This window comes from Aquarana catesbeiana, linkage group LG01 (assembly GCF_042186555.1).
Source record: "Aquarana catesbeiana isolate 2022-GZ linkage group LG01, ASM4218655v1, whole genome shotgun sequence".
In the NCBI taxonomy this organism is placed as follows: Eukaryota; Metazoa; Chordata; class Amphibia; order Anura; family Ranidae; genus Aquarana; species Aquarana catesbeiana.
Genome location: NC_133324.1, coordinates 838,708,516 through 838,735,891, shown reverse-complemented (window position 1 = coordinate 838,735,891; position 27,376 = coordinate 838,708,516). Strand labels below are relative to the sequence as shown.

The window sequence follows — 27,376 nt, the reverse complement described above, 5'->3', positions numbered from 1 at the left end:
GCTAGCACAATGCATGATGGGACATAAAGTGCCTATTGATGTGCGCACTCTCAAAGCGACATTTAGGATATCCGCACACAGGAAGCAGCATGATGCTATTGCAAAGCAATCAAAAGTAAGTGGTTATAGATTTTTTTTTTTTTTTGGTTAGCGTAAGGCTCGATTCACACCTATGCATGTTGCTTTTGAGCGTTTTTGGAGGTTTTTTTTTTCATGCTTGCCGCGTTTTTGAGCCGCGTTTTTGCCGCGTTTTTGCCGCGATTTTGCCGCGATTTGCGTTTTGCGGTTTTTTTTTTTTTTTTTTTTTTTTTCATTTTTTTTTACAGTCTTACAAAAAAATTACAAAAAAAAAAAAAAAAAAAAACGGCAAAAACGCATCAAAAACGCTGCAAAAAAGGTGCACTTGCGTTTTTGATGCTTGTCCATTGAAAACCATTACATGCAAAACGCTGCATTTTGCATGAGAAAAAGTCCCCGACCCTTTCCAAAAACGCAGAGATACAAAAAAGCATTGATGTGAACATGTTCCATAGGAACCCATGTTAAAAAATTCCCGTGCATTTCTGCAAAATGCAAAATGCATCAAAAAACGCGCTAGTGTGAATGGGGCCTAAGGGAGGGTTATAACCCCGCCACTTTTTTTTTTTTTGCAAACGGTTTCCCATTGGGGAGCGTTGCCTTCACTTCCTGTCCCATAGCCAAAACAGGAAGTGAGAAGATGTCTCAGCAAAAAAGGGAATCTCTTGTGGCCCCCCAGGTCACCAGAACTTGTGTCTCCTCTATTACTTTTCTGGGGACAATTCAAAATTTTAGCGTTTTCTTTTGCTTTCACTTTTAATAGTAATGGTAAATGGGATAGAGAGGGCGAATCCCCCCCAATGGAGACACAGACAGTAATAAAAATGTAATAGGTGTTCTAGCTTATCTCTACTCTACCCAAAACCTAGGTTTTGCCTTTAGTTATAATTTATTTCAGAATTCTGTGTACGACTATATAAACGTTTTTGGAAGAAAATAAAATACAAGCTTTAGTACTACTTTAAAGGGGAAATGCACTTATCGTATAGAGTCAGTTATTTTTGTGTGTGTGCGTGTTTCATGCTAATAAAAATTCTAAGGGAATGAATACTTTTTATAGGCACTGTATACTATAAGTATTGTTTTGTGCATATATTGCATTTCCTAGAATATTATTTTATATTGCCACTGGAGGGCAACTTAGTTATATGGTTTTGTCTACCGAAGTACCAAAACTACCTTATTGGTCAATAATGTGCTTGGGGGAGAAGTATAGATTTTGAAATCTATAAGTTTTTTTTTTTTATCATGACTAAATATAATTAAATGCTTTTATCAAGTTAAAATTTGCATTATGTTAATATGTACTTAGAATGTATTTGTTGTTTAAAGTTCCCCTTTTCATTATAAAACACCGCAACATACAGCTCTGCATACCAATATGAAATCATCTTGCGTTCATTGGTTAAACAAACACGTTTTGCTTTTAATTACAATTACTGATTTTCCTGGTTGAGTAAGGCACTGGTAATGAAATCCTGGCCTCATAGTTGCATCCTGGGAAGTTCCTGTCACATGTTCCAGGAGGCAGTCCCAGAGTTTCAGGAAGTAAAGGGAGATGGATTCATCTGCCCTTAGTAAAAATAGGCCACCGTGAGGAAAAATGAGGAGGAAAAGAATAAGATAAACAAAGCATAAAAATCCTGCAATTATATAGATGTATTTAATTTGTGAATTGACATTTTCTACACATCTCTAAAGGTGCCTTCGCTTGAAGTTTTTATGAGGGGGAAGTTGCTCTTTAAGGGGCACAGTGGGGTTTTCTTCACTGCTTGTACAGGTTGTATTGTGGTCAATGGTGTGCAACCTGGTGGTATGGTGTGGTGTCAAATCTGCTAGTGATTGTTCTCCTAACGAAATCATAAAGCATACCTGTGGGCTCTGGCAAGCTAAAGAACAAGAATTGATCTTCTCCTACACTCGCACTTCATTTCCACAGTAGTCAAAAGCCAGAAATAAACAGCTTACAGTGCAGGGGGTTTTATCTTTTTTTTTTTTTTTTTTTTTTTTTTTGTCTACACAATTGTTTTTTTTTTTTGTTTTTTGTTTTTTTTTATTATTATTATTGTAAACGATTTGGAAATGTTATGACCTAATCGGGTTATTGTTTTCTGTGTTCCTATTAGGTAAATTCCCCTCCACTTGCTTTCCTAGTGAGGATATAGAAAGAAAATGGGAATACAAGCAACAATAAATCCTTAATTAAAAAAAAAAAAAAAAAAATCTTAGGACTTCTGTAACTTATTAAAACTATACTAGACCATTTACCTAAATCATTGGGAAAAGAATATTGTCCCATATTTTAAAAATTGTCTGGGTAACTTTTTTTTTCTGTTCTTTATTTTTTTGTGTTGTAGTCTAAAATAAGAACTACAGATAAGAAAACTAAGATTGCTTTGAAATTTTCATATCTTCATTCTGTAATCTCATTCCAGCCACCTTTAAAATTGCCCCACCTGCTTCTGTTAGCCCTGTTTACCTTTGTCATGGTGGCAATATAATGGACAGGGTATTTCAAGTGTAGCAGCAAATAATTGCCAGCTTTATAGCTTTAGGCTCCATGCACACTGGGCTTAAAAAAAGTCTGTTCTTTTGGGAGTAAAAAACGCTCATATAGAGCATTTCTTTTGTAGAAAGTTTAGGAGAGTTTTCCGTCTTTCTGCCAGTAAGCTCCAATCAGAAACGCAAATCAAAAGTTGTTTTTTGTTTCCTGCCTCTAAACGTTGAACTCAAAATATGCCTGTAATCGTCCTAATGTGCATGGACACATAGGATAACATTGAGCTCCTTCTACACTGCAGGCAAAACCCAAAACTCCTGTAGAAGCAACGTTTTTTTTTAAGCCAGTGTGCATGGAGCCTAAGGGGTATGCCTGACAGCGCATACATTATTCCAATATCAATTTTTATATTATTGCTGGATCCTTATGGAGTTTTGTTTTGGTATAGTCACAGTATTCCAATCAGCCAAACTGATTTGCCGCAGGCGTCTCCAAACTATGGCCCTCCTGTTCAGGAATGACAATTTCTATCATGCCTGGTCGTGTCTGTAAATGTCAGTTTTACAATGCTTCTTCGGACATGTAGTTCCGCAACAACTAGAGGGCCGTAGTTTGGAGATCCCTGCACTAGAGCTTACACACTTTTAGTCTCATGTTGACTGCCTCCATTGTCTGTTGAGTAAGCAAATGAGCTACCTGGTGTGGCTTCAACTTGCAGACCAGTAAGTTACTAGTTACATGCTGTGGTAATGGTCACATGGTCTCTGGCAATGGAGAGGACGTCTGGTCAAGCAGTACCACTAATGCAGTAATTGTCAACTAATGAGCTAAAGAGGGCCTCAAATGCAGCCCCTGAAACTACCAAAGGGAGCAAATAATGTTCACCATATGTAATGAACTGTGAGCAACTGCAGCCCTAATAGAGAAAATGAATGGTCAGAGTGTGAAAATGCTACAATTTTGGCTAGGAATATGCTTCAGAAGACCATATGAAACTGGGATCATGTTTCATGAGGCTGATAAAGATCAATGCTATTACCCTTAGCAAGGTTCCAACTACAGACTGCTGAGGTCCAAGGGGCAGACATCATATACCAAAGGGCCGCAAGTTGGGCATTAATAGCTGACTACTCTTAGAATTTGAGTGACTTTAGCTGGTGTTTTGGCATTGTCTTATAACTCCTCACCAGGAGAAGTAATTAGATTTAAGCATTACATTGCTCTGCGGTCAAGTTCTGATGCTCATGTGGCCATGGACACGGGTCAGCATGGGTCTAGCCATTACCAACCCTTGTCAAAGTCACTCATCCTTCAGCTTGCCCATTTTATTTTATATAACACATCAGCTTCAGGGACAAGTTCACTTGCTGCCTAATACTGTATATATCATTGACTTTCAGATGCCATTGTATTGAGATAGTCACTGTTATTCACTTTACCTGTCAGTAATCTTAATGTTTTGGCTGATCTGTGTGTGTGTGTGTGTGTGTGTGTGTGTGTGTGTGTGTGTATATTTGTGTATATGTGTGTGTATATTATATATACACATACATGATCCAAAAGTATTGTGACACCTGCCTTTTACACGCACATGAACTTTAATGGCATCCCAGTCTTAGTTTGTAGGTCTCAATATTGCATTGGCTCACCCTTTGCAGCTATAACAGCTTCAACTCTTCTGGGAAGGCTGTCCAAAAGGTTTAGGAGTGTGTCTATAGGAATGTTTGACCATTCTTCCAGAAGCGCATTTGTGAGGTCAGGCACTGATGTTAGACAAGAACGTCCATAAAGACATAGATGAACCAGTTTGGGGTGGAGGAACTTGACTGGCCTGCACAGAGTCCTGACCTCAACCAGAATACCTTTTGGATGAATTAGAGCGGAGCTGCGAGCCAGGCCTTCTCGTCCACATCAGTGCCTGACCTCACAGATGCACTTCTAGAAGAATGATCAAACATTCCCATAGACAAACTCATAAACCTTGTGGACAGCCTTTCCAGAAGAGTTGAAGATGTTTTAACTGCAAAGGGTGGGCCAACTCAGTATTGAACCGTATGGACTAAGACTGGGATACCATTAAAGTTTATGTGCGTGTAAAGGCAGGTGTCCCAATATAGTGTTGTGTGTGTGTGTGTGTGTGTATATATGTGTATATATATATATATATATATATATATGTGTATATGTATATATATATATATATTACAAAGAATTTCTGCTCATAAGTTTACATACCCTGGCAAAATTTATGATTTCTTTGCCATTTTTCAGAGAGTATGAATGATGGAACAAAAACTTTTCTTTTATGGTTCGTGTTTGGCTGAGGCCATTTATTATCAGTCAACTCTGTTTACTCTTTTAAAATCATATTAACAACAGAAACTACCCAAATGACCCTGATCAAAAGTTTACATACCCTGGTGATTTTGGCCTGATAACATGCACACAAGTTGACACAAAGGGGTTTGAATGGCTATTAAAGGTAACCATCCTCACCTGTGATCTGTTTGCTTGTAATTAGTGTGTGTGTGTGTATAAAAGGTCAATGAGTTTCTAAACTCCTGACAGACCTTTGCATCTTTCATCCAGTGCTGCACTGACGTTTCTGGATTCTGAGTCATGGGGAAAGCAAAAGAATTGTCAAAGGATCTGTGGGAAAAGGTAGTTGAACTGTATAAAACAGGAAAGGGATATAAAAAGATTTCCAAGGAATTGAGAATGCCAATCAGCAGAGTTCAAACTCTAATCAAGAAGTGAAAAATGAGGGGTTCTGTTGAAACCAAACCATGGTCAGGTAGACCAACTAAAATTTCAACCACAACTGCCAGGAAAATTGTTCGAGATGCAAAGAAAAACCCACAAATAACTTGAGGTGAAATGCAGGACTCTCTAAAAACGTGGTGTGCCTGTATCAAGATGCACAATAAGGAGGCACTTGAAGAAAGATGGGCTGCATGGTCGAGTCGCCAGAAGAAAGCCATTTCTACGCAAATGCCACAAAGTATCCCACTTACAATACGCCAAACAGCACAGAGACAAGCCTCAAACACGCAGTCATTTGCAGTGATGAGACCAAAATTTAGCTTTTTGGCCACAACCATAAATGCTACATTTGGAGAGGAGTCGTCAAGGCCTATGATGAAAGGTACACCATTCCTACTGTGAAACACAGAGGTGAATTGCTGATATTTTGGGGATGTGTGAGCTACAAAGGCACAGAAAATTTGGTCAAAAAAGAAGGCAAGATGAATGCAGTATGTTATAAAAAAATACAGGAGGAACATTTGCATTCATCAGCCAGGAAGCTGCGCATGGGACGAATTTGGACATTCCAACATGACAATGATCCAAAACACAAGACCAAGTCGATCTGTCATTGGCTAACAGCAGAATAAAATTAAGGTTGTGGAGTGGCCATCTCAATCTCCTGACCTCCACATCATTGAGCCACTCTGGGGAGATCTCAAACGTGCAGTTCATGGAAGACAGCTCAGGAATGGGAGGCTTTTTGCCAAGAGGAATGGGCAGCTTTACCATCTTAGAAAAAAAAGAGCTTCATCCACAAATACCACAAAAGACCTCAAGTTGTCATTGATGTCAAAGGGGGCAATACACGGTATTAGGAACTGGGGTATGTAAACTTTTGATCAGGGTCATTTGGGTAGTTTCTGTTGCCATTATGATTTAAAAAGAGTAAACACAGTTGATTGATAATAAATGGCTTCAGCCAAACACTCTCTGAAAAATGGCCAAGAAATCATAAATTCTGTCAGGGTATGTAAACTTATGTGCACAACTGTGTACGTGTGTATATATATATTTTTTTTATATATTTTACCGTATGTATATATCTGGATGTTAGCTGTGCATTTACAGGTTTCTTGTGATGCTGTCAGCATAAATGGACCCAATCCTACACCAAAGCAATTTTAAGTCCCTGGTGGTCAGCATTGGAAACAAGAGCTTTTGTCTTTTTTTTTATCACCGTGTGTTTTTAATGGGCCAGTGTTTCTCTATGGAGAACCTGTGCAACAGTACTGGCTACAAGGTCAATATGTTCACTGCTTATTTGGTGGTTTTCAAAAGTTCACTTAAAAGCAGTAATCTGTTTTTTATTCATCTGAAGTTCTCCCCCCCCAAAAAAAATCTGTTTGTTTTGTTTGACACTGAACTTCCACAGCGGAGGGTTAAACAGACTTGTCATTCAGCAAATCAATATTTTACGTGCCTGGTCTTTCACATAAGCTCCAGCTTCTGTAGAAAGGTAGAGAATGCCTCAGGTTAAATATGGCTGACATAATCACCTGCATTGGCACTTTCACAAAGTAGTTCTTTGTTTTCCATGTCTTTCAGAGAACAGCTGCTGCAATAAATGCACATCCTTTAATTAACATCTCCTATTTATCAAGGCATACTTGTTTTCTAAAGGTGTCCTGGACTTTCAGATATTTCTTTCTTCAAAGTTACAAGATTGGGCTTGAAATGTCTTGTATGCAGACCAATTTGTCTGCAGTTTCTGAAGAATCTACGTTCTGTGGATAGGACCTTCTGCTTTTCTCTTCTCTTCGTATTGCTCTATTGTAGTAAGAACCATTGTACTGTGTGTTTCTTAAGCCCGCTTTCACACATTACGATTTGTCGCGCAGTTTGACAGTTCCTAATCGCATGACAAGTCTCACCCCATTGTTGGCAATGGAACCATTTTTCCGTGACTCAGAAAAAGGTTCCTGCACTACATTTTGCCGATTTCATTGCAACTTGCATAGACTTGTATTAAGTCGCATGCCGCAATGAAATCAGCGGTGCAAATTGCACTGATGTGCGGCATTGAAATCACACCGAAAAAAGTAATATAAAAATGTTTATATATATATATATATATATATATATATATATATATATATATATATATATATAAAAAATGTTTTATTTTTATTTTTTTGGGAGCCTGTAGAGCCGTACAGGAAAGCTGATGCATGTTGTATCAACTTCCAGAGGTTGCTTTTTAATTATTAATATTCTTATCTATTTGGGAACAAATGAGGCTTTTGTTTGGTGGTATATTGTTTAAAAAAATGACTGCAGTGGGTGGCACATTTTAAAACAAATGTTACTGTTGATGAAAAATGCATATTTATTTCTCCCCTATCACTACCCCATTCATACCACTAAAATGGTTTGTCTGTTTTTGGTTCAAAGCATAATAAAGTAATCTTTTAAATATATTGTTTTTCAAAATGTGAAAAAAGGGGAGTGGAATCATGGAGTGAATAATAGGTTAAAAAGGATTTTTTTTTTTTTTTTTTTTTTTTTTTTTAATATAAAACTGTTTTTTAGTTAAATTTTTTTTATGTTTTCAGAAACTGCCATTATGTGCAGTTCGAAAAACAAGCCTATGAGTTGTGCCAAACTAACCACACTAAACTAAACCAAATGATATTGTTACTGTATTGTTTATGAATGAAGCCTTAAACCACTGTTCGTAGATTTTGAAAACTCAGGAGCAGCTGTCGGCGCTCCTTCAACACAGAGCTGAACCTGGATCTCAAATTTAAAATGGCAACAGTCCTTCAATGGACCACAGAGTATGCACATTCAGCCAGATCAGATTACTGCAAGTCTGTTTGGTGCAGAGGAGGCATGACCAACCTGGTCAAGCAGGGAAGGCTTTTTTTGGACAGAAACCTGCCTGGATCCTTCTAAACTCTGTTGTGTTCCAGTTGGCCGAAGGCGCTAGCTCTACCACAGCCAGAAGCTAAAGTTTCACTCCAAAATGGGTCAGCTGCTTATCCATGGAGACTCAAGGGGAGAAAGAACAGTGTAATCCTACTGCTCTTCCCCTCTGATACCAAGGCAGGAATGATCACTAGTGAATGTGGTGGAACATTGTGCATGTGCAGTCCCGTCCGTAAACGTGCATGGTCTTTCCACAAAGCCTGGACATTGGATGAACTAAGCCAGTAGGGTTGTTTGCTGCAATTTTGTAGCATGTTCTATAATCTCAGGCGGTCAAGAAGATTAATTAGAAGAATACTATAATGGGTGAGTTGTGTCACAAAGCAGCTGTGCACAACCTAAAGTAGAACTATAGGTAACATGTATTTTTTATTTATTTTTTGGATAGAGCAATGGTTGGTTATAACCAATGTCAGATTTTTTTTTTCGCCATCTCTGTCCTATTGCAGGGATTTTCCTGTACTTCTTGACGGGAAGTGAGAGCAATCCATGCAAATTAAGGGAATTCCATGGGGACACTTAGGTCACTAGAACCTAGTATTCCCATTGGAAGATTTCCCTCTAATTACTTTTCTGGGGACAACCCAAAATTTGGAATGTTTTTTGTTTTTTGTTTTTTTTTCTTTCACTTTTAATAATATTCGCGAACAGGACAACTAGTGAGGATGAATCTCCTGAGCGAGGGCACAGGCAGCAATCAAAACTGACAGGTGTTCTAATCCCTCTCCACTCTATCCAAAAAAAAAAAAAAAATTTTGCCTTTAGTTATACTTTAAGGCTCCATGCACACTGGGCTTAAAAGAAACACCAGTTCTCTTGGAAGAAAGAAACGCCGATATAAGTGTTTTTGTACGCAGTTTAGGAGAGTTTTGCGTTTTTCTTTTTTCTGCCAGAAAGATCCAGAAACGTAAACCAGAAGGGATAATTGATCCTGCCTCTAATCGCTGAGCTCAAAATATGCCTATAATCGTCCTAATGTGCATGGACACATAGGATAACATTGAACTGCTTCTACAGGCAAAACACAAAACTGTACAAGCGGCGATTTTTTTTTTTTTTTTTTTTTTGCCAGTGTGCATGGAGCCTTACAAAGATCAAGGTGTAGTTGAGATAAGATAACTGAGCATGTCCTATCAAAACCAGTAAGAAGACCAGCCACACCTCTGTTTATATAATGTTCACCGTTCTCACCCATTGTGTGTGCTCAGCATGTTTGCACTTTCTTCAGCTGAAGTCAGACAGCTCCGATGGTGTTTGTTGTGCAGTTTGACCTCTGAGGTATGCTGCTCTCTTGTCCAGAGATGGTAGCACCATTGTTAAATATTAACAAGTGTTGTGTTCCACAGATTGAGAAATTGTTTGTTAACTACACAATGAACATCGACTCACCTGCCCATCCTTGTCTTTTTTCAGCTGACGCTTCCTCATACAGCTTGATCTACCAGTACCTGAGCATTACTTTTGTAAATAATAAACTTGTGTATACAACAGCCCTGCAAGTGGACCATTGTGCTAACACACATTGAGCTGCCCATCACTCATGTATTTAAAGGGGTTGTAAAGGCAGAAGGTTTTTTAGCTTAATGCATTCTATGCATTAAGCTAAAAAAACCTTCTGTGTGCAGCAGCCCCCCTAATACTTACCTGAGTCCGATCTAGATCCAGCGATGTTGCAGGAGTATCTCGGCTGTCCAGGACTCCCCTGCTCATTGGCTGAGACAGGAGCGTGGTGCCATTGGCTCCTGCTGCTGTCAATCAAAGTCAGTCAGCCAATGCGGAGAGAAAGGGGCCGGGCCACGGCTCAGTGTCTGAATGGACACAGGGAGCTGTGGCTTTGTTCGGGTGCCGCCATAGCAAGCTGCTTGCTGTGGGGGCATTCAACAGGAGGGAGGAGCCGGGAGTGCCAAAGAGGGAAAAGAGGGACCCGAGAAGAGGAGGATCCGGGCTGTTCTGTGTAAAACCACTGCACAGAGCAGGTAAGTATAACATGTTTGTTATTTTTAACTAAAAAAAAAAAAAAAAAACAAGACAAGTTTGTTATAGAGATGTTTAACAACTGAAGTAGTTTTTAGCCCACTTTGTGTTTATTTTTTTTTATTAATATGCAATGTGGCAGTTGGCCTTGTGCCCTAGAAGCCTGATTTCGGACCATACCTACACGCGTATGGTTAGTTCGAAAAGAAATTCTGTTGTTCATGACAGGAAGTCATGTGGCTTGGGATTTGGTTTTATTATTATTTTTAACTAATATAGTCCTACATATCCATGGGTAAACCTATAAGATCTGCTGTCCAATCAAGGCTGAAATGATGTGATCCTGTAATGACAGTATACATGCTGATGGTGGAATTGTAAGCTTAAAGCATAAGGCAAATCTTTATTTTTTTTAAGTTTTGAATAGAGTGGAGAGGGAATAAAATACTTGTCAGTTTTCTTTGCTGTATGCGCCCCCGTTAGGGAGATTCACCCTCTCGATTTGTCCCATTTAACATTATCATTGAAAGTAAAAGAAAATCCCAAATTTTGGGTTGTCCCCAGAAAAGTAATAGGGGTGGAAATCATACAATGGGGACACTAGTTCTGATGACCTGGGCATCCCCAAGGATTTCCCTTAACTTGCCAGGCTTTCCTCTCACTTTCTGTTCAGCTTTGGGACAGGAAGTGAAGGAAAATCTCCACAATGGGACACAGATTGAGGGGGGGGGGGGAATCTGACAGGGGTTATAGCCCTCCTTTGCTCTATCCAAAATGGGAAAAAAAAAGTTTTGCCTATACTTCTACTTTAAAACGTTAAATATGATTCTATTACCCATTATTATTATTACACATTATTTGTGTGCATATAAAAAATTGAAAATAAGGGTAGCTTTTTTAAATCTATTTTGTTTCCCCCAGAACGGTCAGAATGGGGAGATATACCACCAAGATCTCCTCTGCAGCCTGTTCGTGAAAATGACCCATCTGTTCCAGTAGAGACAGCCAGGCACCGATCACCAGAGGAACTCCGAGAGCTTTGGAAGAAAGCCATCATACAACAGATCCTGCTTCTCAGAATGGAAAAAGAAAACCAAAAACTGCAAGGTCAGTCCTTGAAATTAGAATGGAATATCTTAATTTTCTTTTTATTGATGTGTTCTCTAAGAATGGTTAGCAGTGAGAGCCTTTTCTCTAGGTTACAGAACCTTTGATTGGCCTTCTAGGCAAAAGGGACAAGCCCTAAGGCTGGGTTCACATATGCTGCGACCGCGGTTCACAGCAGGGGTCCAGTGCGTCCCTGTCCACAGATTTGAGTCAGAATATTTGCCTGAATTTGCACCTGAATCTGAACCAAAGATGCACAAGACCCTTTTTAAATGTAGACTGTGGCTGCCCCGGAGCTGTGTGAACTGGCTCCATTGAGTCACACTCTCTCTTGTCATGTGAATTCTTTTTTCTTCATTCTTAAAGTTTTTTCGTTGGACATTTGGGGTTTTGGTACAGTAATATAATTTTGTAAACTTTTTTAGAATGTTTTTATGTCAAGTAGTAACCAAGATGGACAACTTCTGCCCACAAGGACCCATGCTCTTATATATTTTGGAATCGTATGTAGTGTCAAAATATGTTAGCAAGCAACTTTTACCTAGCAAGACATAAAGCTATAAAGGCTGCCAAAAAATATTGAAGGACTATGATGTGGAGGCACAGTCGCTCGTTCTTAAAACCTTATTGGCAGCTACTGGATACTTAAACGTAAAGGATTTTATTGCATGACTGTTCAAATTTATCACCTGGAGAGGGCCAGGGGTGGTGTGCTGAAATACATTTTTGATGTTCGCTTATTAGACGGTAAACAATAAGAAAACATTTTTTCCATGGTTTCCGTTATTAGAGTCATTAGAAAGTCTCCAATCCATATGAAAAATACAGGATTCTCCTGTTTGTATATTATTTTTCAAGTCGGGGCTTTGTGTTTCTTCTGTCAGTACATAGGTAGCGCATCTTTATGGTTTTTGTTGTACCTGTAATGGCAAAATCTGTTTTAATATAGACTACCTGATTAACTGCTTGCTGCCCGCCCACCGTCAAATGACGGCGGGGTGATGCAGCTCTTGTTCTGGGACGCCGTCATACGACGGCGTCCCAGAACGGCCGCTCCGTGTTGCTAGGACACAGCGTGACCCTGATCTCCAATCACAGCCGGTCACATGTAAACATGGAGATGCCGGTAATCTACTCTCCTCACCTCATCACCGATCAGTGGCATCTCCTCACAGGGGGACATGTAGGAATGTAATCAGGGCACTGTTCATCAGTGCCCTGATTACAGTAAAGAAATATAGTGTCACAATACAGTGCCCACCAATACCAGCATACAGTGCCCACCAGTGACAGAAATCAGTGCCCACAAGTGCCACCAATCAGTGCCCATTAGCCATGCCTGTCAGTGCTGCCTATCTGTGCTGCCCATCACTGCTGTCAATCAATGCTCATCAGTGCCACCCATCAGTGCCCATATGTACCGCCTATCTGTGCCACCTATCCATGCCCACCAGTGCCACCTATCAGTGCCTGCCACTGCTGCCTATTAGTGCCACCTAACAGTGCCACCTCTTCAATGCCCACCAGTTCAGCCTATCAGTGCCCATCGGTGCCGCCTCATCAGCGCACATCAGTGAAGGCGAAAAATTACAATTTACTGACAGAAAAAAAGTAAAAGAAACTTTTTTTTTTTTTCCAAAATTTTTGATCTTCTTTCCTTTTTTTTTTTTTTTTTTTTTTTTTTTGTAAAAAATAAAAAACCCAGCAGTGATTAAATACCACCAAAAGAAAGCTCTATTTGTGTGAAGAAAATGATGAAAAGTTTGGGTACAGTGTAGCATGACCGCGCAATTGTCATTCAAAGCTGAAAAATGGCTTGGGCAGGAAAGGGGGGGGGGTTAGTGCCTGGTAGGCAAGTGGTTAAAAAAGAAAATGACTCGATCAGTAGACCACCATGTCATGTAACTTACATGCACCCGTGGGGAAAAGCTGCTAGATTCATTCTCACTTTCTCATCGTGTTGTGTCCTTCAGTTTACCCAGACTAAGGCGTGTCTTTAGATGGTGAAACCAAGCCAACAAGGAAGCAGGAAAACTTAGGAACAGATTATAAACTGATAATAGGACAAAAAGGCCTTGATGTAGTATGAGTTGGCTGCTCTTTATAGTTTTGTAGTGGCCAACAATGTAATCTGATCCGTAACACTTATTAACATGTTTGTGTTGCCTTGTAGAACATTGAAAATGAAATCTAAAATGTTTGATTTTACCCCTGCGGAGATGGTGGACGTTCTTATCTATGTTTTATTTGACAAAATCAGATTTTTATTTTCTTTTGTGATTTCATGTGTAAATTGAAACTCCCAACCACATTTTTTATTTATTTATTTTATCATGGATACGTTTAAACATCAGTCGGTGTTTTAATGTCTGTTTTACAATTTGGAGATTTTCCCTTGTCTCCTGTGCTACAGACTAAATAGGAAGTTGGAGGAAATATACCCAAAGTTAAGGGAGTATCCCACCTTTGACAGATGTCAATGGAGTAAATGCTGACACTGAGAAATGTCCCCTCTGCTTTTCTTCGGTTGTCAACTGTAATATTTTAATTTTTGTATCACTTTTTTTTTTGCGTGATGACAAAGTCTATCTAAAATAAATAAATATAAATAGCGAGCATAAATCTTAACAGCAACACAGAAAGTGATAACCCTTTCAAACACCCCAGATGTTTTGGAGCTACATTTCCCATGATGCTCTGACACTGCAGAGTGCATGAGCATCATGGGAAATGTAGTTCCAAAACATCTGGGGTGCCAAAGTTTGCCATCACTGCTATAGGGCTTAAGATTGAAATTTGGCTGGTTCTGCAGAGACTAGCTGAATTTTGATTCATATATGACCCCTGGGGTTGTACAGAAGTCATGTGTATGATCAGCACTGTAGGCTATGGCCTGTAACACTGATTAGTGTATTCTGACAGTGGGGGAGTCTCCCCACTGTCAGAATACAAAGTCACAGTGGGGAGGATTCCCCTGTCCACCTCAAATGTGTGGATTAGGAAAATTTAGGTAAGTTGAAAAAAACAAAACTGACACATCTAAATCAGCAATCCAAACCATTTTATGTCCATAAGCCACATAGATTTTATTAAACTAATAGCTGTACACACATCTTTAACCACTTAAGGACTGCCCCACTCAGATATATTGCGGCAGGGCGGCCCTCCTGCACAAAATCACATGTGATTTTGCGCAGTCTGGAGTGGACCGCTCTCGCTGTGATTGGACACAGCGGGAGCCAATCGGCAGGTCTGGTGGATGTGTCGATCGTTCACAGGAGAGGCAGAACAGCAGGCTGCCTATATAAACAAGGCAGACTGCCATTCTGTCACAGAGGAAGATGGAGATCTTGTGTTTCTCAGCTTGCAGAGCTTGGATTCATTGAATCAGTTTACCAACAATGTAAACATTGCAGAATATACAGCCTAATGCTACATACTGTAACTAAGCTCCATTTCATGCTGAATAAACAAAATTATTAATGTATCTTAAATAGAAAACTATCTTTTAGATAGATTTTGACTCAAAGCATTTCATTAAAATAAATTTGATAATTTGATAAAAATCCAAAAAATCTGATTTTAAATAAATAAAACTTTTTTTTTTTTTTTTTTTTTTTTTTTTTAAATCTGATGGCCGTTAGTAATAATTATGGTCTTCTACATCACCCCCCCCCAGGAGAATACAATGGCTCGGCAGATAGGATTCCCACATTAACACAGTCTAGCAAATTTCTTTTCTGTAACCCATGGTTATGTGTGTAACCAACTTCATTTTCCTGTTATAGTTTTTTCCCTTTTTTATGGTGATACAAAAGTGCTGATAACACATAAGTGTTTGTACCGCTTTTTTTTTTTTTACCCAGTTTTTTCAGTGCAAGATTAGGAACTGCTAATTAAAGTTTCAAATCGTTGGTGTAGATTCTGTTTGAAAAGTAGGCGTTTTAAAAATATTTTTTATAATGATATTTGTTCTCTTTCCATGTAGCTTCAGAAAATGACTTGCAAAATAAAAGGCTGAAGCTTGATTATGAAGAGATCACTCCCTGTCTAAAAGATGTAACCGTTGTATGGGAGAAGATGCTAAGCACACCTGGAAGAGCAAAAATAAAGGCCGATATGGAAAAAATTCATGGTGCTGTTGGACAAGGTAATGCCATCTTTGGAAAATCTCTGTGTAGTGTGGAAGGCTTCTTTTTTTATCACTATTGTCCTTGCAAAAGGAATCTGACACACATGCAATGCGCCCTCAATACATATATTTTCTCCTTGAGTCCTATTTTTGTTGTTGACTGTGTTGTCAAATTCTGCAGGTCTTCATTATGACTGTCATACAGATATATATTTTTGGTTTTTGAACCAGACTTGTGAAACTTGTGTCGTAATTGGAAGATTGCACAAACTCCATCCATAGAGCAGTAAAACATATGTCCAGGACCCTTACACAGCAAAGCAATGCTGAACATTTAGGCCTCATGCACACTGGACATTTTCACAGCTGCTCCTAGGGGCATCAGTGTTTTTTTTTTTTTTTTTTTTTTCAGCTTAAAAACGCATGTTCAAGTTATTCTATGTGTCCATGCATGCATAGGCATTTTCAAGCTGCAAAAGAAAAACCCAGGGCCAGTGCGTTCTAGAGCAGCAGCGGTACAGCTGTAAAAATGCCTGACGCGGCTAAACTCCTGTTAACGCAGTATACGGCTTAAACCGCATCAAGTGTTTTTAAGCTGTAGTAATTGGATTTGGGAGTAGACAATAGAAGAGGGTAGAGGAACGCTGTTAACCGCTAGCGTGCCTAAACGCTCATTGACGCCAATGCAAAACGCTTCTCAAAGTGTGTGTTTTTACAGCTGCTTTTTCCTGGTGTCGGTACTGACTTTGCAGCTCATTTTTTTTTTTTTTTTTTTATGCCCTGTGTACAAGCGGCCTTAATATACTGTACACACAGACATGAGATAGTTGTTTAAGATCTGGCTGTCAAAAGGTCATGTTCTTGCAAATAGTTTTTTTTTATTATTATTTATATAAAGGTCTCTCATAAAGATCTTTTTAGGAACACATTTTTTTGTATCCTAACATAATTGTTTATGCATTGAGCAGACACCCTTGGCTTCAGTCTTTTTAACAGTGGCTATTTGATTTTGTACTACAGTATTCTTATTTTTGTAATGTATTATTCATAACTATGAAATTGCAAACACATATATACAGTATGCTATCTTTTCATGTACATTCTTTAGCCTGATAACTTGTGTACCCATGTATTTTCATATAAATGTTGTGTGTGATTGAGGTACTCATTGCAGCTTTTACCTTGGCTGTATCCTTGCCCACTGATTTTCTCAGTATTGTATGACCCGTACAGGTTAGATAGAATTGAAGCAAAGGTCTGGCCTTGGTAGAATTTCGAAAGAAAATTCTTAGGAAAATGTTCTTGGAAAGTTCATTAGTTTTCTAACCATTTGTGGGCCAAATTGATATCCATTTTCGACCACAATGACGAGAAAATTCAAAAGAGCGGGATAGAATTTTTTCTCAAACTAAAAGATTTCTCACCGTGTGTGTGTTTTTCCATTTATTCCAAAATCTTATGGTAAACGAAAACAAAATCTATCAAACGACATTCATATGTTTTGAGAATATTGGTAAGAGTTTTTTCATTTGAAATTCTATCCATCTATGGCCACCTTTAATATACTTTGCAAAATTAGTTGGACAAATGATAATAAATTGTATATAGGTGTTGGTGTGGTCTGTTTTCAGTAAATGTATTTTATAGGAGTACCTAGACATCACCGTGGAGAAATATGGACGTTTTTAACAGAGCAGAATCAGCTGAGACATCAAGTCCCCAATAAAAGCCACTTAAAAGATATTCCCTACAAAGAATTGCTGAAGCAACTCACCACACAGCAACATGCAATACTTATTGATCTAGGTAAGTGCTGTCAATTTTTAACAGCTATAGGTGTCAAGCTTAGCCAGGGTTCCAAAATCATTAGTAGATTTAGCTTAAGTTAGTTGGCCTTTGTCATCAATGCCACAATAATTCACCAGGTTTCACAATATCATTTCACTTAGATTGATTTGCTAAATTGTTTCTTTTTTAACCACTTGCTTACTGGGCACTTAAACCACCCTCCTGTCGAGACAAATTTTCTGCTTTTAGCACTGTCACTCTTTGAATGACAATTGCACTGTCATACAACACTGTACCCAAATTAAATGTGGTGGTATTTGATCACCTCTGGGTTTTTTTATTTTTGTTAAAAAAAATTAAAGACCAAAATAAAAAAAAAATACAAAACTGTTTTATATTTTGTTATTAAATTTTGCAAACTGGTAATCTTTCACCTTCATTGATGTATGCTGATGAGGCTGCACTGATGGACACTGATGGGCTGCACCGATGGGCGGCACTGGTGGGCACCAATAGGCGGCACTGATGGGTGGCACTGATAGCTGGCAGTTATGGGCACTGATGGGCGGCACTGATGGGTATTGATAGGTTGCACTGATGGGCATTGATAGGTAGCACTATTGGGCACTGATGGGCACTGATAATTGTCACTGATGGGCATTGTTAGGTGGCACTGAAGGGCACGAATAAATGGCACTGATGGGTGGCAGTGATGGGCACTGATTGGTGGCAGTGATGGGCACTGATCGGCAGTACTGCTAGGTGGCACTGATTGGCACCACTGGTGGACATTGATAGGTGACACTCGTGGGCATTGATAGGTGGCACTGATTGCTGGCACTGTGGGCACAGATGAGGTGGCTGTGCATCTTCCTTCTTCGGGACCAATGTCCCTTGCACAGAAGCCCGCAATCTGCTTTTTTTCCTCCTCGCACTCAGCATGAGGAGAAAAAAAAGATTACCGATCTTCTGTTTACATCACGTGATAATCTGTCATTGGCTGACAGCTGATCACGGGGTAAGGGGCCGATCTGTGATCACCCGAGTCTCACTGACTCAGTAATCACAGCGCGCGCCCTGCAGGGGGCGCACGGGGAGCGTGCAAAGGGGAGGACGTCTATTGACGGCCTCCCGGCATAGTAGGTCCACGCTGTAGCCCTCATTCGGCTATAGCGCGGATCTGAAGGGGTTAATTGAACTTAGAAAATAATGGATAAAATTTGCACTGTAAATATACTTTTTAATAGTAAAAATTAGAAGGCCATGCAGATCGAATGCCTTTTGTAAGGGAACTCTGCAGCCCAACACTGTAGTCAAATATCTAGGCACTGACCAAAGGCATATGCGAGAAATGTGCTGCTGAAGTTTAAAAGTACAGCCATCTGTTCTACGCATTTAAGAAGCAAGGGATCAACCTCAGTGGTGGTAATAGCTTTTTTAAGGGATATTGGTGGTAATGGACTTTTTCAGTGTTTTTTGCCAGCCAAAGTAAAGTTACAGTCAGAATTGGGTACAGAGCAGGACCTGTCAGTAAGAAAAGAGCTCTGGAAAGGGCCTCCAACTGTGGGACACAGATACAAAGCCAGCCAGCACATAAGGGGAGCAAACAACTTTTCAAGGTACTTTCAATCCCCATAGAGTAAGAGTTGGAAAAGGGAGTGCAGTGAGAGTCTTTGTGGCCTTTGGAGTTCTGAATGACCCACGACTGAAAAAAAACACTGATAGAAATAACAGGTTGATCCTTTAACTTCACAGTGGTGCACAATGCATCAGTAAGAGCCAAAACAGTCACCTTTAACTAGGGAGTAACAGGAGTAGACAATGACTCCTTGGTGGGAGTAAGCTTATCAATCAAGGAATTAAGTGTCTCAGAATCAGACAGTCTCTGTGGCCAATGGCTCAGAAGCTGCTTAGGTCTTGGGTAGATTGGATACAGAATATGATAAAGAGGACATGGGAGTGCATCTGAGACATTTTGTGATTTGATTCTGTAAATTGGGTAATATTGGTCAAAAAGCCCTGCACGACCATAGTAAAGACCTCAGCACAAAAGGCAGAGGACCCAATCACACCTAACAGAGCCAACGAGGACTTAGAAGAGGAAAGCAACAGAGTACAGCATGAGACTGTAGACCTTGGTACCATCAGTATGTGCACTGGGTGCAACTAGCTCCTGAACCAATAATAGAAAGTAGGCTAGGGGCTAGTAGAATAGTCTTCACCCACAATATGGTTAGCCAACTTACAGGCTTGGTGTAGGAGGCATTTTCTAAAAACACTTGAACAACTAGTAGCAGTTGTAGGGTCAGTGACCAGGGGGTCAGATGTCTGGATGTAACCAAGGATCAAAGTTCTGTGTTTGTTTTTTGTAAGCAGGGTTAGCATCGGGAAGAAGCTTCCTTGCCACTGTATTGTGGGAAAGGGAAGTTGGATGTGCGGCTGACATCCATACCCTGCTCCACAAAGTTGCAATGTTGCTGGGAAATGGGGAAAATGGGTCCCACCAATTAATAATTTTTGAGGATGCTGCCGGTGCACGACTGACCAATCTACTCACTTTACAGAAAGGGCAAGTTCAGAGATATGCAAGCAGCTTGGGACCTGGAAAGTACTCTGCAGCTTACTTAACCAGAACAGAGTCTGGATAGTGCTTCACACTTAACCCCATCCAGTCCATTGGGTTTCAGAGGTGGTACCGTCCAAGGCCAGACCCAGGGGGACTGCACCTGCAAAGCAAAGGGAAAAAACTCCAACAGCGTTTTGGATAGAAGCCTTGCCTGAAAAAAAAAAGGTGTTAATACTATTAGAGGTTAGTCTTTGCAACAGCAGAGCTGAAGAAAGAAATCCTTCTTTCTAGGACACTTGCAAAAAAAAAAACCTGAGGCATGCAGTTTGTAGGATGTGTTATCCTGGGTTTATACGAAACACTCCAATACTCGGCCCCAAAGTGTCACTCATTGTTCAGCGCAGCCACGTCACTGCGGTAACAAGCGATTTCTTCTTTGACACCTGACCAGAAGAAGCCTCAGATACACTTCTCATTGGTCAGCACAGTCACATGGCTGCACTGACCAGTGGACACTTGCCATTGCGATCATTATGATGGTTTCTCACTCCGGGTCTTTATATTGAGGTGCACCAACTGCTACACTGGCAGCTCAGGGCCTCATAGCTGCTTTGTGCAGGGGGGGGGGGGGGTTCTGGAAGGGTAGCAAGGATATTTGGGGTTGGTCCACATTTTCATTTTTCCAGAATGCTTTCCAAGTTTAAAAACCTACAAATTAAAAACCAAAAAAAAAAGACTTGGCTTGCTTTCAGTTATCTTATGAAATCAAATGCAATTTAATTTATGGTGGTTGAGTTTTTTGCTGCTCTTGTAAGTGTTTTTACTAGTTCACAAAAGTGTTTGCAGTGCCTATAGATTTTAATGATGTGTCTGGGGATATTCTACCACTTTGAGATGCTGGAAGAGGCAATAATTCAAGTAAATATAATCTTTAGCTCTTTCAGTTTCTCTTTGAACTGAGCGTGTGCTGGATTGTTTCTCATGTCAGGAAGTTTAATTTATAGCTACCGTAAAAAGTGACATTAACAACCAGTATAGAGACAATAAACTACAATTCCTCTTTATAAAAGGATTCAGTGAAAACACTATATGCACAGAGCACAAATGGAATACACTGCTTTACAAGCTTTGACATTACTGCTAAATACCTAACACCTAATATCATAATTGTATGTTCTGAAAACCCAGTAAATATTAGGTAGACAATTTACTAGGTTTGTCTGAGTAATAACTAGTATACAGTTTTACTCAGTTTAGCGTATGTAAGAACTTCTTTCTGAATTAACGCCAACACGCCCAGCTTTAAATTTTTTTTTATGGTTCAAATTAAACTACATTATAGCCAATTTAGACTGTGCAAGTGTCGGTGAACGCAAATGGCAAGGAGTGTCTTTGTAGAATTAGAATTTTACCAGATTTATTTGGTAAATTAACACATAACAGAATTTATGCAGTGGACTACACTGCAGACTACACAGGTTGCTTAGTATATGCAAAGAGGGTCAGCAGATCAGAAGACCTAAAAAAGCAGAGCAGATTGGATCTTCTGACCAATACTGCATGTTTAGTATAACCTCCAGCCTATAATTGAGAGATTTTTACACACAGGCTGACTATTTCAAGTGGTATAGGCTTAAAAAAGCTAATCTCCAGTGCATATTTTGCTGACCGAGTCCTGATGTGTGTCAATACAGTCACTAATATTGCCCATGCTAGATGCAGTTCTTTGTTTGGAAGAAAATATCCTTCTTGACTTCACAGAGACCGCTGTTAGGGTAGACACTGTCTGCTAGTGACCTGCAAAACAAAAGGAAGATGACAATGGCTCTGGGTAAAAAAAAAGGATAAATTCTGTTTGCTTAAGCTGACCATAGATGGGTTGAAATTCAGCTGGTTCAGCTGAACTGGCTAAATTTTGGTCCATCTACGGCCATTCCCATTCATGAAAAGTTGTCGAAAATTGTACTCCGATCAGTGCTTCAGCTCTGAGCAGTGTCTTCTGGCAACAGAGGAGTCCCGCCTTCAGAATACAATGATACAGCGCGAGGATTCCTCCATCCACCTCAAATCAAATGGTGAGTACACCTTGTAGGCCTCATGTACACTGCACGTTCAGAGGCAATTGGATGCTTCTTTTCAGCTGCCCCTGAACTCATCCAATGTTATCTTATGTGTACATGTACACAGGTATGATTAATGTCGTTTTAGGCAGTTGTGTTTAGAGGCTTTTCTTTGAAGGCAAAAAAAATTCAGAGTTCAGACGCCGAAGTTTCCGACTTTTCAGTCGCTAAATGTGGTAACTCGTTTTTCATTTTTGGCTACAAGTGTTTGAAAAAAAAAAATTTATATATATATATATATATATATATATATATATATATATATATATATATATATATATATATATATAATTTTTTTCTAAATGCAAATGCGGCAAAACGCCACTATATGTGGCATGTAAACGCGGCAAAACGGTCGTTTTAATATTGGATTATTATCTGTCAAGTTAAATCGTTCAGGAGAGATTGTAAAAACGTCCCGTGTACATTAAGCCTAAGAATAGAAATGATGCTCCAGAATTAGTTACAGTGCCTTGAAAAAGTATTCATACCCCTTGAAATTTTCCACATTTTTGTCATTTTAGAACCAAAAACGTAAATGTATTTTATGTGATAGACCAACACAAAGTGTCACATAATTGTGAAGTGGAAGGAAAATGATAAATGGTTTTCAACATTTTTTTACAAATATCTGAAAAGTGTGGTGTGCATTTGTATTCACCCCCCCGAGTCAATACTTGTAGAACCACCTTTCACTGCAATTACAGCTGCAAGTAATTTTGGGGGTGTTTCTACCAGCTTTGCGAGTAAAGAGTAAAGTTTTGCCCATTCTTCTTTGCAAAATAGCTCATGCTCTGTCAGATTGGATGGAAAGCGTCTGTGTTTTGCTTCTAAGCCAAAAAGTTAAATTTTGGTCTCATCTGACCAGAGCACCTTCTTCCACGTGTTTGCTGTGTCCCCCACATGGCTTCTTGCAAACAGAACTTCCTGTGGTTTTCTTTCAACAATGGCTTTCTTCTTGCCACTCTTCCATAAAGGTCAGATTTGTGGAGTGCACGACTAATAGTTGTCCTGGGGACAGATTCTCCCACCTGAGCTGTGGCTCTCTGCAGCTCCTCCAGAGTTACCATGGACCTCTTGGCTGCTTCTCTGATTAATCCTCTCCTTGCCTGGCCTGTCAGTTTAGGTGGACGGTAATGTCTTAGTAGGTTTACAGTTGGCCCATACTCTTTCCATTTTCGGATGATGGATTGAACAGTGCTTTGTGAGATGTTCAAAGCTTGAGATATTATTTTATAACCTAAGCCTGCTTTAAACTTCTCCACAATTTTATCCCTGACCTGTCTGGTGTGTTCCTTGGCCTTCATTGGCCTTCATGTTGCTTTTTCACTAAGGTTCTCTAACAAACCCCTGAGCGCTTCACAGAACAGCTGTATTTATACTGAGATTAAATTACACACAGGGATTATATAACATACTTGACTTTTGAAGGCAATTGGTTCCACTAGATTTTAGTTAGGGGTATTAGAGTAAAGGGGGCTGAATATGAATGCATGCCACACTTTTCACATATTTATTTGTAAACACTTTTTTGAAAACCATTTATCATTTCCTTCCACTTCACAATTACGTGCCACTTTGTGTTGGTCTATCACATAAACTCCCAATAAAATATATTAACGTTTTTGGTTGTAACATGACAAAATGTGAAAAATTTCAAAGGGTATGAATACTTTTTCAAGGCACTGTAAAGCAGTGCAAATGCTGCAGTGCAGCTTGTTTTTTGCCTGCATGATGGCATTGTGTGATTTCTGTTGGTCCCACTAAAGATACATTGGGGTGTTTGCTAATCAGTAGGGAGTTCTCTGTTAGTTTTATACTGATTCGAAGAATCTGAGTCTTCAATATAAACAGCATCTCAATCTTCAGTGTGAACACCATTCCACGTGTACCTTCCCCAGAAAAAAGTCTCAAATCTGCTTACCAGATTCATATGACTCTCAAGAATATAAGAGTCAAATATCACTTTTATAATAATGTACAGGATCCACAATTCCGATCTCCAAATGTCTTTCTTGGTAAAAGGTGGTCGTCCCTCCTTGGCAATGGCATCAGCAATCTCACCTCCCAGTCAAGATCCATGCATGCAGGTAAGGACTGCTAAAAAGAGACATGCTCCACATAGTGTGAAATCAAATTAACTTTTTATTAAAAGCATAAAATTGCACTTAAAAGAACAAACAGCGCTGTGTTATATGTACAGTATCTTACAAAAGTGAGTACACCCCTCACATTTTTGTAAATATTTTATTATATCTCTTCATGTGAGAACACTGAAGAAATGACACTTTGATACAATGTAAAGTAGTGAGTGTACAGCTTGTATAACTGTGTACATTTGCTGTCCCCTCAAAATAAAGCAACACACAGCCATTATTGTCTAAACTGCTGGCAACAAAAGTGAGAACAACCCTAAGTGAAAATGTCCAAATTGGGCCCAATTAGTCATTTTCCCTACCCAATGTAATGGGGAGCAGGTGTGTTAAATTTGGTGTTATCACTCTCTCTCATACTGGTCACTGGAAGTTCAACATGGCACCTCCATGGCTAAGAACACTGAGGATTTGAAAAAAAGAATCGTTGCTCTACATAAAAATGGCCTAGGCTATAAGAAGATTGCCAAGACCCTGAAACTGAGCTGCAGCACGGTGACCAAGACCATACAGCGGTTTAACAGGTTCCTCTCAGAACAGGCAATGGTCGACCAAAGAAGTTGAGTGCTCAGTGTCATATCCAGAGTTGTCTTTGGGAAATAGACATATGAGTGCCTCCAGCATTGCTGCAGAGGTTGAAGGGGTGGGGGTCAGCCTGTCAGTGCTCAGACCATACGCCGCACACTGCATCAAATTGGTCTGCATGTCGTCTCAGAAGGAATCCTCGTCTAAAGATGATGCACAAGAAAGCCCGCAAACAGTTTGCTGAAGACAAGCAGACTAATGACATGGATTTTTGGAACCATGTCCTGTGGTCTGATGAGACCAAGATAAACTTATTTATTTGGTTCAGATGGTGTCAAGCGTGTGTGGCGGCAACCAGGTGAGAAGTACAAAGACAAGTGTGTCTTGCCTACAGTCAAGCATGGTGGTGGGAGTGTCATGGTCTGGGGCTGCATGAGTGCTGCCGGTGCTGGGGAGCTACATTTCATTGAGGGAACCATGAATGTCAACATGTACAGCAGGGCAGTATTCCAACATAACAACCCCAAACACACCTCCAAGATGACCACTGCCTTGCTAAAGAAGCTGAGGGTAAAGGTGATGGACTGGCCAAGCATGTCTCCAGACCTAAACCCTATGGAGCATCTGTGGGGTATCCTAACATCCACCAGCTCTGTGATGTCGTCATCTGTGTGTTTTTATGATTAATGTCAAATACTTAAAGTGGAATTCTAGTTAAAAATCAGAATTTGCCCTTGTTCGGTATGTGTACCAACAAAAACTTTTATTGTGCGTGATCTTAAAGTTAAGTTCACCTTTTGTAACATGTTACATCCATATTCAGGGTGTAACATTTGACATGTTACGAACAGACCAACCCTTACACCTCCCCGCTCCCCAGTTGTGTGACAGATATTGGGGATCTTCTCTTCCCCCCCACTAGCTCAGTTTAAAAAAATAAAGTGGCCGCCCAGCTGCATCACTTATCCACAGTGTCCTTAGAATGGAAAACTACAAGGTCCGTCAGCCTTTGCGGCTGTCAGCTTGTAACTTTCAATGAACTACCACGGCACTGTCATATTGCATCTGCTTGTCCGTACTGGATGTACACTCAGATACACTGGCAGATCTGCTGGAGACCTGCATGGCACCAGCGATCCGCTGATCGCTCGTGCAATGCTTTACAGACTCCAAAAAAATAAACAAGTGCATGTTTTTTTACCTGCAAAAAAGTGCATTTATTTTTTTCTGAAAAGTGAACTTAACCTTTACAGCAGAATTAAACTCTCCTAATGTTTTCAGCCAAGGAAGCTGCCATCGTAACCTTTGATCTGTAGCTGCCATGATGCTGCACATGTGATCAGTTTTGACACCAGCCATTTGATGGTTTGACAGTTTGGTTGAGAGCACATCCAATGTGCCAGTTAGCATTCCTGGCATGCAATGTAATGTAACTGTTTTTTTAAAACTGTTTTTGACAGGTACTGGTCCCCACTTCCGGGGGAGACCTTGCGGCGGCGAGATCGCCCAGATGGTCGGCCCCTCTCCTCCATCCACTGCCAGCTGGGCCATTCAGAAAGAGCAGCTCGCTTCGTGCATGTGCAGTAGGGGGAACCAGCTGTAAAGCCGCAAGGCTTCACTGCTGGTTTCCCCCACAGGGAATGGCGACGGCAGCACCCGAGAGCTGATTGGCTGGGGTGCCGACATTAGGCGATCGATTGACAGGAAAGTGTCCTAGTATCAAAAGTCAGCAGCTACAGTATTTGTAAATTAATGGTTTTAGTTCCACTTTAATTGCTGATTGTCTAGATCAAAAACAGTCTAATCCAGACCATAAGCAGTGTCCGACAACGGTGTGCCTGTACAGCCAAATGTGGTTGCTCACAGACATTTCTTTGGTGTCTGTGTAACCATTGCAGCACAGCTCTGATTGGCCACGCCCCAGTTTACCCTGCCGCCGTTATCACGCTGCTAGGAGCCAATAGACATGCCCAACAGCTGCCCTGCTTGTATAAAGTGATAGCCTTTTTCACATGGTGGGAGCAATTTTAAAGCGGAAGAGGTAGAGAAAAAAAAGTCTTTTTACCATAGCGCTGTAATATTTGGGTATATGATTGCAGGAAGATGAATGAAAGCAAGCCTCTCCTTCCACTTTAAATGAAGGGGTAGTCCCAGGTCAGATGAATTAATGAGCATCATTTGACTTTGGAGCTATGGCCAGGAGATATTTGACAAAACTGAGTAGAGCTGCACGATTCTGGCCAAAACGAGAATCACGGGTTTTTTTTTTGTTTTTTTTTTTGCTTAGAATAAAGATCACGATTCTCGCAGCTTAACATTATCTTTCACATTATATCAAAAAAATTACACTAACTTTACTGTTTCTTTTTTTATTTATTAAAGTGTGTTTTTTCCCAAAAAATTGCATTCATAAGACCGCTACGCAAATTCTGTGTGACATAAAATATTGCAACAACCGCCATTTTATTCTCTAGGGTCTCTGCTAAAAAAAAATATATACTGTTTGGGAGTTCTAAGTAATTTTCTAGCAAAAAATGCTCATTTTAACTTTAAGCAAATAGTGTCAGAAAAAGGTTTAGTCTTTAAGGGGTTAAACTTCCCTCATTTACAGACCGAAGTTCATCCCTTTGATCTAAAAGGACTAAGACCCCTTTCACACTGAAGGCGCTTTCACACTGGGGCGAAGCGCTTGCAGGA

The 27,376-nt window shown here is 39.9% G+C and overlaps 1 protein-coding gene across 8 annotated transcripts in view; it reads left to right on the top strand.

Moving 5' to 3' along the window:
• Window positions 1–27,376, top strand: part of TBC1D1 (TBC1 domain family member 1) — a 373,516-nt gene that overhangs the window by 304,673 nt on the left and 41,467 nt on the right. For all 8 annotated transcript variants that reach the window (XM_073608893.1, XM_073608877.1, XM_073608932.1 and 5 more), the window contains 3 exons: window positions 11,210–11,395; window positions 15,384–15,545; window positions 17,175–17,333. In XM_073608893.1, the coding sequence (XP_073464994.1) occupies window positions 11,210–11,395; window positions 15,384–15,545; window positions 17,175–17,333 (507 nt within the window). The remainder of the gene's footprint in view (window positions 1–11,209; window positions 11,396–15,383; window positions 15,546–17,174; window positions 17,334–27,376) is intronic.